This window comes from Erpetoichthys calabaricus, chromosome 6 (genome assembly GCF_900747795.2).
Source record: "Erpetoichthys calabaricus chromosome 6, fErpCal1.3, whole genome shotgun sequence".
Lineage (NCBI taxonomy): Eukaryota > Metazoa > Chordata > Cladistia > Polypteriformes > Polypteridae > Erpetoichthys > Erpetoichthys calabaricus.
The window spans coordinates 172,380,387-172,394,567 of record NC_041399.2 but is presented as its reverse complement, the minus strand read 5'-3'; the positions used below and the strand labels follow the sequence as shown (position 1 = coordinate 172,394,567).

The 14,181-nt window shown below is 37.0% G+C and overlaps 1 protein-coding gene across 1 annotated transcript in view; it reads left to right on the top strand.

The window, feature by feature from the left end:
* Window positions 1–14,181, top strand: part of LOC114653665 (cAMP-responsive element modulator-like) — a 59,114-nt gene that overhangs the window by 26,649 nt on the left and 18,284 nt on the right. Inside the window, exon 5 of the mRNA XM_028804112.2 lies at window positions 8,739–8,884. Within this exon, the coding sequence (XP_028659945.1) occupies window positions 8,739–8,884 (146 nt within the window). The remainder of the gene's footprint in view (window positions 1–8,738; window positions 8,885–14,181) is intronic.

Here is a 14,181-nt window from a genome sequence, read left to right as displayed (position 1 = left end):
TTGATGTCTTTTTTTGGGTAGTCCTGAAAGGAGTACGTTAGAGTAATCTAGTTGAGTAAAAACAAAAGTGTGAACTATGTTTTCAGCATCTTGCAAAGTTATAAGGGATCTTTCTTAAGTGAAAAAATGCTGCCCTGGTATTCTGATTAAATATGTGATTTAAAATTTATGTCAGAGTCAATAATTACCCCTAAATTCTTTACCTCTGTCTTGACTTTTAAGCCTAATGGATCAAATTTATTTCTAATAACCTCACTATCCATTTTTGCCAATAACTAAGATTTGTAACTAACTAACTAAGAATTTTCTACCTGTTAAGTAAGACTCAAACCAATTGGTAGGCACTGCCAGAGAGGCCAACCCACTAAGGCGATTTATAAGAATATTGTGATTGGTGATATCAAATGTGGCTCTTAGATCTAAGAGGATGAGAACAGATAAACAACCTCTTTCTGCATTAACACGCAAGTCATTTACTACTTTAACCAGTGCAGTTTCTGTACAGTGTTTGTTCTAAAACCCAACTGAAACTAATCAAGAATACCATGTTTATTCAAGTGATCATTTAGCTGCTTAATGACTGCCTTTTCTAGAAGTTTACTTAAGAAAGGCAGGTTAGAAATAGGTCTAAAATTAACAAAAACAGAGGAGTTGAGATTATTTTTCTTGAGCAAGGGTTTAACAACAGCTGCCTTGAGATAGCCTGGGAAGACCACCGTATCTAATGATGAATTTACAATGTCAAGCACACTATCAATTAGCACGTTGGATTACTACTTTGAAAAAGCTTGTATTGTGTCAAGGACGCAGATGGAGGGTTTCATTTGAGAAATTATTCTATATAGATCTGGTAAAGCTATCCTGGTGAAAGACTTTAATTAGCTTAAAATGGATATACTATATTATTTCTAATGTTTCTAGTTTTGTGATTAAAAAATAAAGCAAAAAGCCTCACATCTTTCACTGGAAGTTTTTTGGAGGCATTCCAAGAAAGTGACCTGGGTTTAGCAGACAATCAGTAGTAGAAAATAAAATTCTTGGATTACAGTGGAACCCCAGTTTACAAGCAGCTCGGTATACGAGTAATTCGGTTTACGAGCCGCGATCCGAGCAAAATTTCTGCCCGGTCTACGAGGCTTGCCTGTTTTACGAGCTGAGCTCCAAAACGTCACTGCTAGTTTCCGCTTCGCCTTTCTTACCCGGAAACCTCTACCCCTTCTACCCAGAGCCATATCATACATATTGGGCATTAACCATGTCTTCAAAGAAGGTAGGAAGTGGAAAGGACAGCAGCAAGAAGAAAAGGATGCTGTCAGTCGAGTTGAAGCAGGAAATTATAGAAAAGCATGAGAGAGGTGTGCATGTGATGGAACTCGCCAAAATTTACGACCGCAGTACGTCCACGATATGCAAAATACTAAAGCAAAAGGAGACCATAAAGAGTGTAAAAGTAGCAAAAGGCATGACCGTAATTACACAGCAAAGGTCGGCTATCCACGAACAAATGGAAAACCTGCTGTTATTGTGGATAAAAGAGAAAGAGTTGGCAGGAGATATACTTACTGAAACAGTCATAAGCGAGAAAGCTTGCATCATTTACAATGACCTGAAGCAGAAAGAACCATCCACATCTACGGATGTAGTAGAACCAGAATTCAAGGCTAGTCATGGATGGTTCGACAGATTTAAGAAGCGATCAGGCATTCACTCTGTCGTAAGACATGGCGAGGCAGCAAGTGCAGACCAGAAGGCAGCTGGCGAGTTCATCACACGTTTCGCGCAGCTCATCGAGGCAGAATGTTACATCCCCCAGCAAGTTTTTAATTGCGACGAGACGGGGCTTTTTTGGAAGAAAATGCCCCGTAGGACGTACATCACAGCAGAGGAGACGAAGATGCCAGGACATAAGCTGATGAAGGACCGCCTCACCCTTGCATTGTGTGCAAATGCTAGCGGTGACTTTAAAGTGAAGCCACTGCTAGTCTATCATTCAGAGAATCCTCGAGCCTTTAAGACTCACAGGATTCTTAAAGAAAAACTGCAAGTGATGTGGCGCGCCAATCCAAAGGCATGGGTTACGCGGCAGTTCTTCATCGACTGGGTAAATCTCTGCTTTGGACCTGCGGTGAAGAAGTATCTTCAAGAAAACAAACTGCCTCTGCAATCGTTACTCGTCCTCGACAATGCTCCAGCCCACCAGCCCGGTCTCCAAGACAACATCCGGGAAGAATATCAATTCATAAAAGTCCTCTACCTCCCACCCATTACAACTTCAATCCTGCAACCGATGGATCAGCAGGTCATTTCCAATTTCAAAAAGCTCTACACGAAGCATCTGTTCAAACGATGCTTCGATGTGACAGAAAATACGGAGCTAACACTCCGAGAGTTCTGGAAAGAACATTTCAACATCGTGCAATGCCTACGCATGATTGACCTGGCGTGGAAAGAAGTGACCAGAAGAACACTGAATTCTGCATGGAAGAAGTTATGGCCTGATGCGGTTGCAGCAAGGGACTTTGAAGGATTTGGTCTTGATACCGAGACCGAGACCAACGTGCCCGACGTAGATCCAGTGCATGAAATCGTGTCCCTCGGCAAGTCGATGGGTCTGCAGGTTGACGAGGGTGATATCAACGAGCTTGTCGAGGAACATGAGGAGGAAATCTCAACACAGGAGTTGCTTGAGCTGCAGGACATGCAACGTACAGAGGCTCTGCAAGAGATCAGCGGTAGTGAGGAGGAGGTCGAGACAGAGGAAATTTCGACAAGTGAAATTAAAGAAGTGCTGGGAATGTGGGAGAAGGTTACAAGTTTCATTGAAAAGAAACATCCAGAAAAAGTTGCAACTAGTCGTTCTGCAGCAAATTATGATGACACCTGCTTGGCTCACTTCCGTAAGCTTTTAAAAAGCAGGCAAAAGCAAACGTCGTTGCATAGGTATCTTTGTACTAAAACTGAAACTGCTATAAGTGAAGGTGCGGAAAGTGCAGCCAAAAAGGCAAAAACAGATGATTAGCATAAAAAAAAAAATCATACGTACGTAATGTTAAGTGTTAGGCTAAGTTTAAAGTTAAGAAAGTTTATTTTTTTACAATTCATGTACGTACGTACGTACAGTTAAAAAAGTGCAATTTTAGTTTTTTTTGATGTGAAGGTGCCGAAAATGCAGCCAGTCCTCCCTCCCTCCCTCCTTCCTCAGCAGCTCTCCGTTATCTGCCGCCAAGGTAAGATTACATTTTCTTAAGTTGGTTTATCTTTTATTTAACTATATTTACTAATACAGTATTTTGATGTTTGTTTCTTATTTAAAAACATGTTTTTTTTCCATTATTTATGATATTTTGGGGACTTTTTGGGAGGGCTGGAACGGATTAATCTCATTTCCATTATTTTAAATGGGGGAAAATTTGTTCGGTTTACGAGCAGATCGGGTTACGACCTCGGTTCTGGAACGGATTAAACTCGTAACCCGGGGTTCCACTGTACCAGGATTGTTATTTATAATTTTAGAGAAGTAGCACTGCCTCTCAAGACGGACTATGTTGTATTCTATTATTTTAGCCTTCAATATTTCATAGTGAACTATCGGTTTGGTTTTTCTCAATTTACGCTCAGCTCTCTGGCATGTTTTGTTTAAATCAGACACTCTTGCCTACATATACCTACATTTTAAGAATTAAATCTTGTTCAGTGTTCTGCTTCAGGTATTTATATGTTTAGAAGGTGTTGGTTTACAGTGATCCCTCGCTATATCGCGCTTCGCCTTTCGCGGCTTCACTCCATCGCGGATTTTATATGTAAGCATATTTAAATATATATCGCGGATTTGTCGCTGCTTCGCGGGTTTCTGCGGACAATGTGTCTTTTAATTTCTGGCACATGCTTCCTCAGTTTTTCCCATTTGATTTCATACAAGGGACGCTATTGGCAGATGGCTGAGAAACTACCCAACTTACTTTCTCTCTCTCTCTCTTGCACTGACGTAGGGGGGTGTGAGCAGGGAGATTGTGTGCAGCTGCTTCCTGAAGGACATGCTGCACAGTGCTTCGCATACTTAAAAGCTCAAAGGGCACGTATTGATTTTTGACTTTTTTTTTCTGTGGCTCTCTCTCTGTCTCTTCCTGCTCCTGACAGAGGGGGTGTGAGCTGCCGCCTTCAACAGCTTTGTACCGGCGGTGCTTCGCATACTTAAAAGCCAAAAAGCCCTATTGATTTTTTTTTTTGACTGCTTGCTTTGCACTCCTTTGAAAAGGAAGATATATTTGCATTCTTTTAATTGTGAGACAGAACTGTCATCTCTGTCTTGTCATGGAGCACAGTTTAAACTTTTGAAAAAGAGACAAATGTTTGTTTGCAGTGTTTGAATAACGTTCCTGTCTCTCTACAACCTCCTGTGTTTCTGCGCAAATCTGTGACCCAAGCATGACAATATAAAAATAACCATATAAACATATGGTTTCTACTTCGCGGATTTTCCTATTTCGCGGGTGGCTCTGGAACGCAACCCCCGCGATGGAGGAGGGATTACTGTATATTAATTCACATTTTACAGTCTCAACAAATTTGATTCTCTCTCACAAACAAACACACAAGACATTCAGTTTATGTTTATATATAGAAAATCTTTGAGGTTTTTCCATTAAGGGTCAGTCAGGCACAAATAAGTAACAAGTAAATTGTTGATGAAATATTTATAACAACCTTCAGTTTTGTTGTTGTAAGCAGCTTTTCGAATTTTCCTTCCTGCAGTGTAATTCCTCATCTATAAAAATATAGATTTACTATAGGTGTTGCAAATCTGTTTTAAACTGTCTCGACTTGCTTCCTTGCAGTGGTCTTGTGTGTGTGCGTGTGTGTGTGTGTGTGTGCGTGCGTGCGAGCGTGCGTGCGTGTGTGTGTGTGTGTACATATGCAACCTGAGCTTTCCAGTTTTCGTGATGGAACTTAAAAGCTAGAGACCCTCATTCTCTGCAATAAAATGAGGACAGTTTTTTTTTTTTTTAAATGCACATTTGCATTTCTGGTTTGAGGTTTTTCCATTCAAAGCTATACAGTGCAAGGCAGTCAAGTCCAGTAACATTTGCTCCATTAAAGACAGCCATAGTAACTTAGGTGGAAAACAGAAAGCAGATCAATTTTAGGTATGTATCCAGCACAAGACACCACAAAATAACGTTGCATGACTTTGCTAAACTTAAACTCCTCCAAGGATGCCTTACATGTGCTTCTTCCACTTCATAGAAATGAAGCCAGCAGTATAATATCCATTTTAGAGAAGCACAGCATCCTAATAATAATAATTCATTACATTTATATAGCGCTTTTCTCAGTACTCAAAGCGCTATCCACACAGGGAGGAACCGGGAAGCGAACCCACAATCTTCCACAGTCTCCTTACTGCAAAGCAGCAGCACTACCACTGCGCCACCTGTGAGGACGATCCTATTGTGGAAAGGACAGCTATTTAGAAAAATATTTTTTTCAATTGCACGATGGCCTTGCATTGTGGTGAAATTGTGCAGTTTCAGGTGTAGCTCGTTCTTTTTTTTTTACCTCTTAGCCATTTGATTATAAAATTTGAAGTGTTTGCTGTTTCAATTTAAATATACATATTTAGTTATATATATGTTTCTGTGTATGTATGTATATATGTGTGTGTGTGTATGAATATATATATATATATATATATATATATATATATATATAATATATATATATATATATATATATATATATATATATATATATATATATATATATATATATATATAATATTAAACACTAGACAATAATTTAGACACACCTGTTGGAATTTGTTTTCCATAATGTTAGACATTTTTATATAAACGTTTATGCTTAAATACATGAAATGTGTTTCCAAATCAAACAGATTTAACTTGATACCTATGTATGGCAAGACCAGCTCAACTTACAAAGGAGAAAGGACAGTCCCATTACGGTCCATGTGGATGTTATATTTTTAAACATGTTTAAATCTATTCTGTAGAAAACAGTAATCTTTAAACATTCAGTTTTTCTATGTGAAATGGATCTTTTTTTTAAGTAACTTCTTGATAGCACACGGGTATTGGGTGGACATATTTATTACTAGCATTTTGCTTAGTTTGACTCAATGCTATCCTATTCAGTTGATTTTACAATTGCAATGTCATGCTTGCTTTAACTTTGGTACAAATGTGGTACATTATTTATTTATGCATTCATTTTTACTTATTTATGTTATTCAGTAGTAGAAAGACGTCTTTTTTATGTAGAACAGCCAAGTACACATTATGTAAAATCTGTGCTTCATTATGCCTATATATTTGTACTCAAATTTCCTTACTGAAGTACTGATAAAACAAATGGAGCCACTCACTTGTCTAGCAATCACTGTGAAAAGAAAAAAAAATTGATGTTCTCTGAAATTAATAAAAATTAAACACCTTCCTAAGTGAGACATTGCCCTCTCTTTTTAAATTCACAGAGTGACAATCAAAGAAACATGAAGCCTGGTAAAGTACAAAGGAGAAATTTGCTCTCTAATTAAAAGGTCTTGGTTTAGCAGTCAATCACCAGTTTTCTTTCCCTAAAACACCATTAAAGAGGAAGAGTAAAATTAATGAACAAGCATGGTACATGTCCACTTAAGAGGCACAGAAAACTTTCGGTAAATAATGGAATTTTATAGTTTTAAGTTACTTTATGTGCCACTTTTTTCAATGGCTTTTAGCCTATTAGCTATTTTTCTTTAAAAACAGGTTTACTGTTTTGCTAAAACAACTTGCACTGAACTTTAATGACAAATGTAGTTGTTGTTGTTTGTGCTTGTGTGTATGATATTGTGGGTTGGCTCCACCCTCCCAGTCATATTCTGGTGATCCTCTTGAACCCGACACTGTCAATAACGTAACCAGATGAGCCGGCAGATGAGGGCAAAATACATACATAGCAAGGGGTAGGTGCATAATGGTGCCAAGTGTGTTTATTAAAAACGGTCCAATAAGAACAAAATACTCAGTAAGTGCAGTGCTAAAAAGTTCAAAAAATAAGTAATCCAATAAAATAGGGGTGCCAATGGAGGGTAAAATCCCAATTAATAAATCCACTGCCTCACCTCTGCTTTAAAGGGGAAGCACGAGTGTTGGAAGGAAAAAAGAAAGGAAAGAGGAGAAAGAAGACAGAGGTTAAAGGATTGGAGAATACAGAACGAGTAAGCGAGAGAGAAGGCAGGCAGCCGGGAAGGAGAGCCTTTGGGGGCGAGCATGTGGTCATTACTCGGGGCTGCAGTGGATTACTCCAACTGAGCATCGCAGAAGTTGGAGTGACCAGGTGGTTACTCCCACATAAGTCCAGGAAGGTAGTAAGAGATGGACAGAGCGAGGCGAGGCTCAGTCTGGGAGCCCCAATTGTGAGTGCCATGGCCAATATAGGACCTGAGCCTTGAGTCCAGATTGGGAGTCCTGCTGTAGCCGTGGAACGGCAGGGACCTGAACCTGTGGATGAGTGTTGGCTGATGCTGATCCTGTCAGTTGGGCGTCTCCTCTGCTGCGTGCCCCCTTGTGGGATAAGCAAAGGAGTCGTCAATTTTAACGGACTCACCGGATACTGTGTTTTTGTGGGGAGGATTCCTGCTTGTGTTTTGACCTCATTTTTAATTACTTTTCTATTTATTGGATTTTAACCTTTACAGCACCTTTATTTACTGTATTTGTGGAACTATTTCATTATACTAAAAACACTGGAGCAGTTTTACACCATCCCTTCATTTTGTGTGGTGTCCTTATTTGGTCATCCCTTGGTTATGTTATCAACTGTTTCGAGTTCAAGAGGTTCCCAAAACAGAAGTAGGAGCATGGAGCTAACCCGCACATTATGTCAATAGAGGTTACATAAGGAGTAATACTACCTTTTTTATTTGTTGCTTTAATGTATATCCTTGTATAAGTGAATTTCAAATCTTCATATTTAGCTAGATAGAAACTTTATTAATCCTGAAGGAAATTGCAATTGTATGGAGAAAATAAACTCTAGTCTAATTTAAAAGATAATCAATCTAAAAAAAGGAACTGGATACCTAGACTTTTAACCATTGTTTATGGAGAGGGGAGATTGGCATTACCTATTGGCTATTTATTATTTATCTTACAGCATACAATAGGATGGATCAATGTAAGGATTCTGTATATCACAATTAGTATTTGAAGAGATCTTCTTATGTTTATCTGCAACATTTGAGTATGCTGAAATTTTCAAATACTTGTTGATATTCATGTTCTGACAGCTGAGGATTTTCTGAAAAATATCAATGAAACTAATTAAGGAATACAGCAAGAAACAAAATATGAACAGTAAATAATTAATGACTGTATTATCATTCTTAATGTGACAGTATTACTACCTTCTGGAATGAATGACCTACATATTTCTATCCCCAGACATTATTATTCATTATCACCACCCCCTCTATGTCCACACTGTTATGGTTGCGCCATGTCATATGTGCTTACTTTGACATTGGTATTCACATTGAGCTGATGTTAATGATGTTGATGCTCAAAAAGGACTCAATGTTCTGAATTTTGCAAATTGTAATCAAAATGTAACAAACCACATACAAACAAATAACAAAGCTATCCAGTACATTTTACATAAAGCAATTCTGTATACAGACTTCTGTATTTATTAGTTTACAATTTTATGAAATAAGTAATTTTTTAATTATTCCTTTGCAGAAAAATCTTTAATGAACTGTCTTCTGACACACCTGCAGTTCCAAAGATTGAAGAGGAGAAGTCTGAAGAAGATGTTCAAACTCCAAACATAGCAACCACAATGGCTATGCCAACATCCATTTATCAGACGAGCACTGGGCAGTACAGTATGTGAAATTTTGTATTTACTTGAAAACATTAATTTTAAGTGTGGCCTAATCTTGTACTGTCTGTCCCGAAGTAATCTTTTTTTTTTAACCCAGTTTAATTTCTTTGTGTTATTTGTGATATTTTAAGACAGTTTCTTGTTGTTTAGTAATGTACAAACTCACATACTTTTCTGTAGATTTTAGTACTCAAGTTCAGAGTTATTACTGCCTTTTGGCAAAAGTAAATGGTGCTGCGTCTCATTCGATTTAAAGAAAATTTAAATTCACCAAAGTAACACCAAGAGAGGTATTAATTTAAATATTTAGAATTTCCTCAAAGATAAATTAAAATTAAAATATTCTAGACACTTACGGTGAGCCATATGTGTGGTATTAATGTTTGTGTTTTGGTATGCAGCAGGTGAACTAATTTTATTATGACTGAGGAACTGTATTTCTATACTATGATCTACTGTAATAGCTTCACTGTAGCAGAATTTTAGTTGAAATTACTTGAATCTTATAGACTTCAGTTTAATTGTTCATCTGTCTTTCATAACTAACAAATTATTCATAATGTGAACTAGCCTTGCACTTGATCACCTGTTACTGTTTTGATTTTAGCATTCTGGCACGCTTTAACATTTACATCTCAAAACAGATCATGACAGATTTACACATGCCCTTTAAAATGTTTCTTACAGATGCTAATAATGTAGTAGTTATTGAAATCAGAAAAAATGTACATAGAAAATTTTCATTATAGGTATTTGACAATGTCTGATAATGTGGTTTGGCTTTCATCCAAGCGATTGGCACCTGCCTGTTGAAGGTGTAGAAAATTTTTCTCAGACACCAATCACTTCTTTCAAAAAAAATTCATCTTTGGAATTTCATTTTGCAGATATTCAAATGTCCGTTTTACCATCTATAAATAATTGCTATTGCTAATGTCTGACCACCCTGTAACATCATCCTGAGTATAGCCAAAATCCTTAAATTGTAGAGGCATTCAAATTATGTAGGCTACTTTATTAATGTACTGATGAAAACTGATGATTATTTTCAAATCTTCATTGATATTTCCATATTTAACATAAATTTCTGTAATACAAAATCTCATTAGCAATATCCGAGATATGAACAGTTGCTACTGGACAACAAAAACTATTAACAACATTCCTGTAGGGAATATAAAAAGCTGAAATTTTACTGAATGTTATATCTAATGCACTACATATTCATATCATATCATAGCATAGGTATGTCAATATTTAAAAGTAAACCCCACTGAAATAGAAAAACTAAATCCCCAAAATCTCAAAAATGTATTGACTGATTTGGTGAAATTTGGTGACGCTATAGAAAAAAGAAAAGTATCCAAGACATGTTTTTTTTGTTTTTTTTTTTTTTGTTTCTCGATAGTAATGCTGTAGCGAATGAACTGTTCTTTGGAACTGAGGCCTTTTTTCAGCTGAGTGTAGAGAAGGTATTGCACAGAAAAATGAGGCTACCGCTTTATGTAAATGAAGGCTGCTATATCAAAAGTAAAGTGAAAGGACAAACGTTTATGTGATTAACAATTGGCCTTCTTGATTACATGAAGTACTTTGTTGGCTTTTCTTACTCATTGTAATATACTATAAAATCTATATAAATCAGATGAAGTGGTGCAATGTTGCCCCCCCTTTGATTATCAAGCACACTTGTTTGCAAATACTGTGAAAAATGGGGGGGGGGGGGGCTTGGGGGTGAAGTATGCACCACTTTGCAGAGAACTGGGGTGTCCCTCCTGTAGATGAAACCATGACATGCCACTACACTTCGGTTCACAAAGCAGAAACATAAAAGTTCAGGGATGGCATACTGGCCCATTTCAAGCTCAATGTACAACACAGGCCAAGAGAAAACGCATGCTTTGATCAGTTTAAACCCTTACTCATCTTAAAAAGTGTTGTATTCAAATCTGAGTGAAGCTCCCATTTTTACAGGATGTGCTGCAAGGTGAAATTATACACACAATTCCCATTATTCCTACTGATTTTAATGCAAAACATTAGTTTATAGTAAAAGTCATGTGTTCCAGTGACCATCATCAAAAGGCAAGATCAGTTATTAAGAAAAGCAAGAATTTTTCAACAACATGAATCTTTTACTTATGGGCAAATGTATGTAGTATATTGTACGTAAAGTAGTGGGGACATGTAAACTTTTAATGTTGCACTGTCGAGAAAACAGTATGGGACAGCTGCTCACCCTATATATGAAGGATTTGCATTGTAATATAAGTCTGTGGCTCATCAACTTGAATGTACAGTGTTATGCAGGAGGCAAATTCCACCAAATATTTTTTTCCAACTAACTTATTTTTCTAACTCCAACGTGATCTGTTTTTCAAGGCTGTCAATCAACAAACAAAAATGCATATTTTGTGTCCCTAAGCGCATGGTTTCTTGGATTTCATTACTGATCACATGACTGGCTAATTCCAACATCACACTTTATCACATTACAATCATGTCTGCAAATGAGACAAAGCATAGATTGATCAGTGGTCTTAAGTCTAGAATGATACAAAAAAAAAGTTAATTCTGATATAACACCTGTTCAGATATTTGTGAATTGGCACACACTGCTATTATTTAAGTGGAATCAGAGAATAAAGCTTTTTAATGACCACTAACATGGTTTTTGACACAGTTATGATGTATTAGTTAATTTCACTGTTAAATGTGTTTAATTTGCAAATACAACATATTGTACATTAACGGACATTAGGGTAGCATGCTGGCACATCATTTAGCACTACTGTCCCACAGCTTCGACTTTGTGGTTTCAGATTCAAGCCATGTCAAACTGTGTAGTGTTGCACATTATCCCTATGTTGCCATGTCTACATGTGTATGGTAAGTTACATCATTTGCAATGATGTGAACTAGAACCCAGTCCATAGCTAGTTCCTGCCTTCCACCCCCTTTGTAATAAAAATGGGAATGATTATTAACTGATGTGTGGACAAATTCACCATATAGCATATCTAGGAGAAGTATTGCACGTTATAACATATTCTCAGCCTTTTCCTTCTGAGGCTAAGCAAAGGTCCTTTTGTTAATGACTGATGTGTCAAGGGTCACCATGCCAGGGTGTGCCCAACACTCAGATGGGAGGTTGACCCCCTAGTAGTTTGTTAAACTGAGGTTTAACAAACAAACAGGTCTTTTTTTTTAAAAGGTGCAAAAAAGGCACAAAGTTTACTGTGCAAATTTTCAAAGGAATAAATTAAACAGATCCATAAATAATTAAAATGTTCAAGTCAATAGAAGTCAAATTGAGTAGTAAAATATATAAAATACCAGGAGAGTAGTAAAGCAAATTATTAAAATGTATTCCTTAAAATGATTTTCTTTAAGTAATTGTTACACAAAACTGAGTTTTCACTATCTGATCCCTCCAAAAACTGACACCCCCCAGTTGTTCCAGTCACTGCACTTTATAGCATTATTGTCCTCATTACACCTACCTGTCTCTGTGGCTGTTCAGTAATTAACTACCCGCTCCCTTCTAATGGTGATTATTCAATTAAAATGAGACTGGCCAGGGAATTATGCTTCCAGCGCAGCATGCACCTCCTTAAATAAGTAAAAAAACAGCTTTCTACATAATGGTTGCAGCTTACTAAAGAAAAGCATAATAAGTAAAGCTTAAAAACAGGATAGAGTCCCTCTCCTTTAGGGGATGACATTTTAATTATCGCTTCCCCTAGTGCAGTTAATTTGTTGTAATTATAGTGTAATTAACAAGGTATAAATGAAAGTTTAATCCCTATAGTTTTTCTTAGGTCTGTTGAACTTACTGCAGTTAGTTTTTTAAATGTAAGCAGATTATAGTTATTCTTGTGTGATATATGTGCCCTAGCATTCTGCCAAAAAATTAAATAAAATTCAAGTGCAAATGGAAGAATAATTGGCAAGACTTCAGTTTAGGCATCCATTATCAGCAGTTATTAACAATTCCCAGGATATAACACAATGTAAAATATTATTTTAAAACTTATTTTAAAAGTTGTACTATTTTATTGATATTTTATTATAGTTAACTAGTCATTTAGCCTGTTACAATAACGGGCGCTAGAACAGTAGTGCATAAACATTAGTAGGAACAGTCTATATTAAATGGCAAGGGTCTTTGACCTCATTCTTTTTGTTGGTCGGATTTTTCTTTCTTTCAGCCTTTCTTTTGTTGATGTTTACTTGCTGAGCTGACCGTTCTTCATGGGCTGCCGCCGTGTATTGTGTGTCTTCAATTTTCTGTGACAGTAATACTGTCTTGTACGTCCGTAATATACCTTTAATTTTCTCTGGTGGTAATACAGGCGTGCGTGTCAGTAATATGCCTTTAATCTCCACTGACAGTAATACTGGCTTGTATGTGGCTGTAATATGAGTCACTGTATTGTGTACCTTTAATTTCCTCTCGCAATAATCCATCCATCCATTTTTCAACCCGCTGAATCCGAACACAGGGTCACGGGGGTCTGCTGGAGCCAATCCCAGCCAACACAGGGCACAAGGCAGGAACCAATCCCGGGCAGAGTGCCAACCCACCACAGCTCTCTCATTAATACTGGTTTGTATTTCCGTAAAACGCCTCTAACTTTCTCTGACAGTAATATCACGCATCGCACCGTGCCCCGCGCATGCGCACTTCACCAGAAGACACACACACACGGACACCTGGACGCACACAGGGATTTTATTAAAGAGGATAGTATAGTTAACAAAATGTTAGAGTGTTAATTGCTAAAAAGAATGTTACTTATTTGTAATGAACATATTACACTTTGAAAATCTACATGTTTTTAAACTTTATTTTCTGCTTAACATTGAAAGATAAAATGGTTGCTTACATCCTTCTAACTTTGTTAGAATGGCATTTTTTTCCGCTCCTATTATTGTTATACAAATCTGCATTGTGTATGCTTTTTTGCAAGTTAGTTAGCTTGCCCAAATGTCTTTCAGATTCATGCTGGAACTGTAAACAATGTTAGATATTTCAGGAATTTCCAGTGTAAATATGGGTTAATAAAATCACTTGGCATCGTAACGACGATGTAATAAAACATTTTAAAAGATAAATTTTAATGCATCAAAAGGGTGGAAAAAGCCTGCCCAACAATACTGGTGTGCTACACTTGATACAGGTGCTTTTCTGTGTTGCATCAAGTCTCCTTTGAAATATGCTTTTTTTTTTTTTTTTTTGGTCTAATGTCTGCACTGGGTGGAAGAAAATGTGTTCAATCGAGAAGCATTATTTGA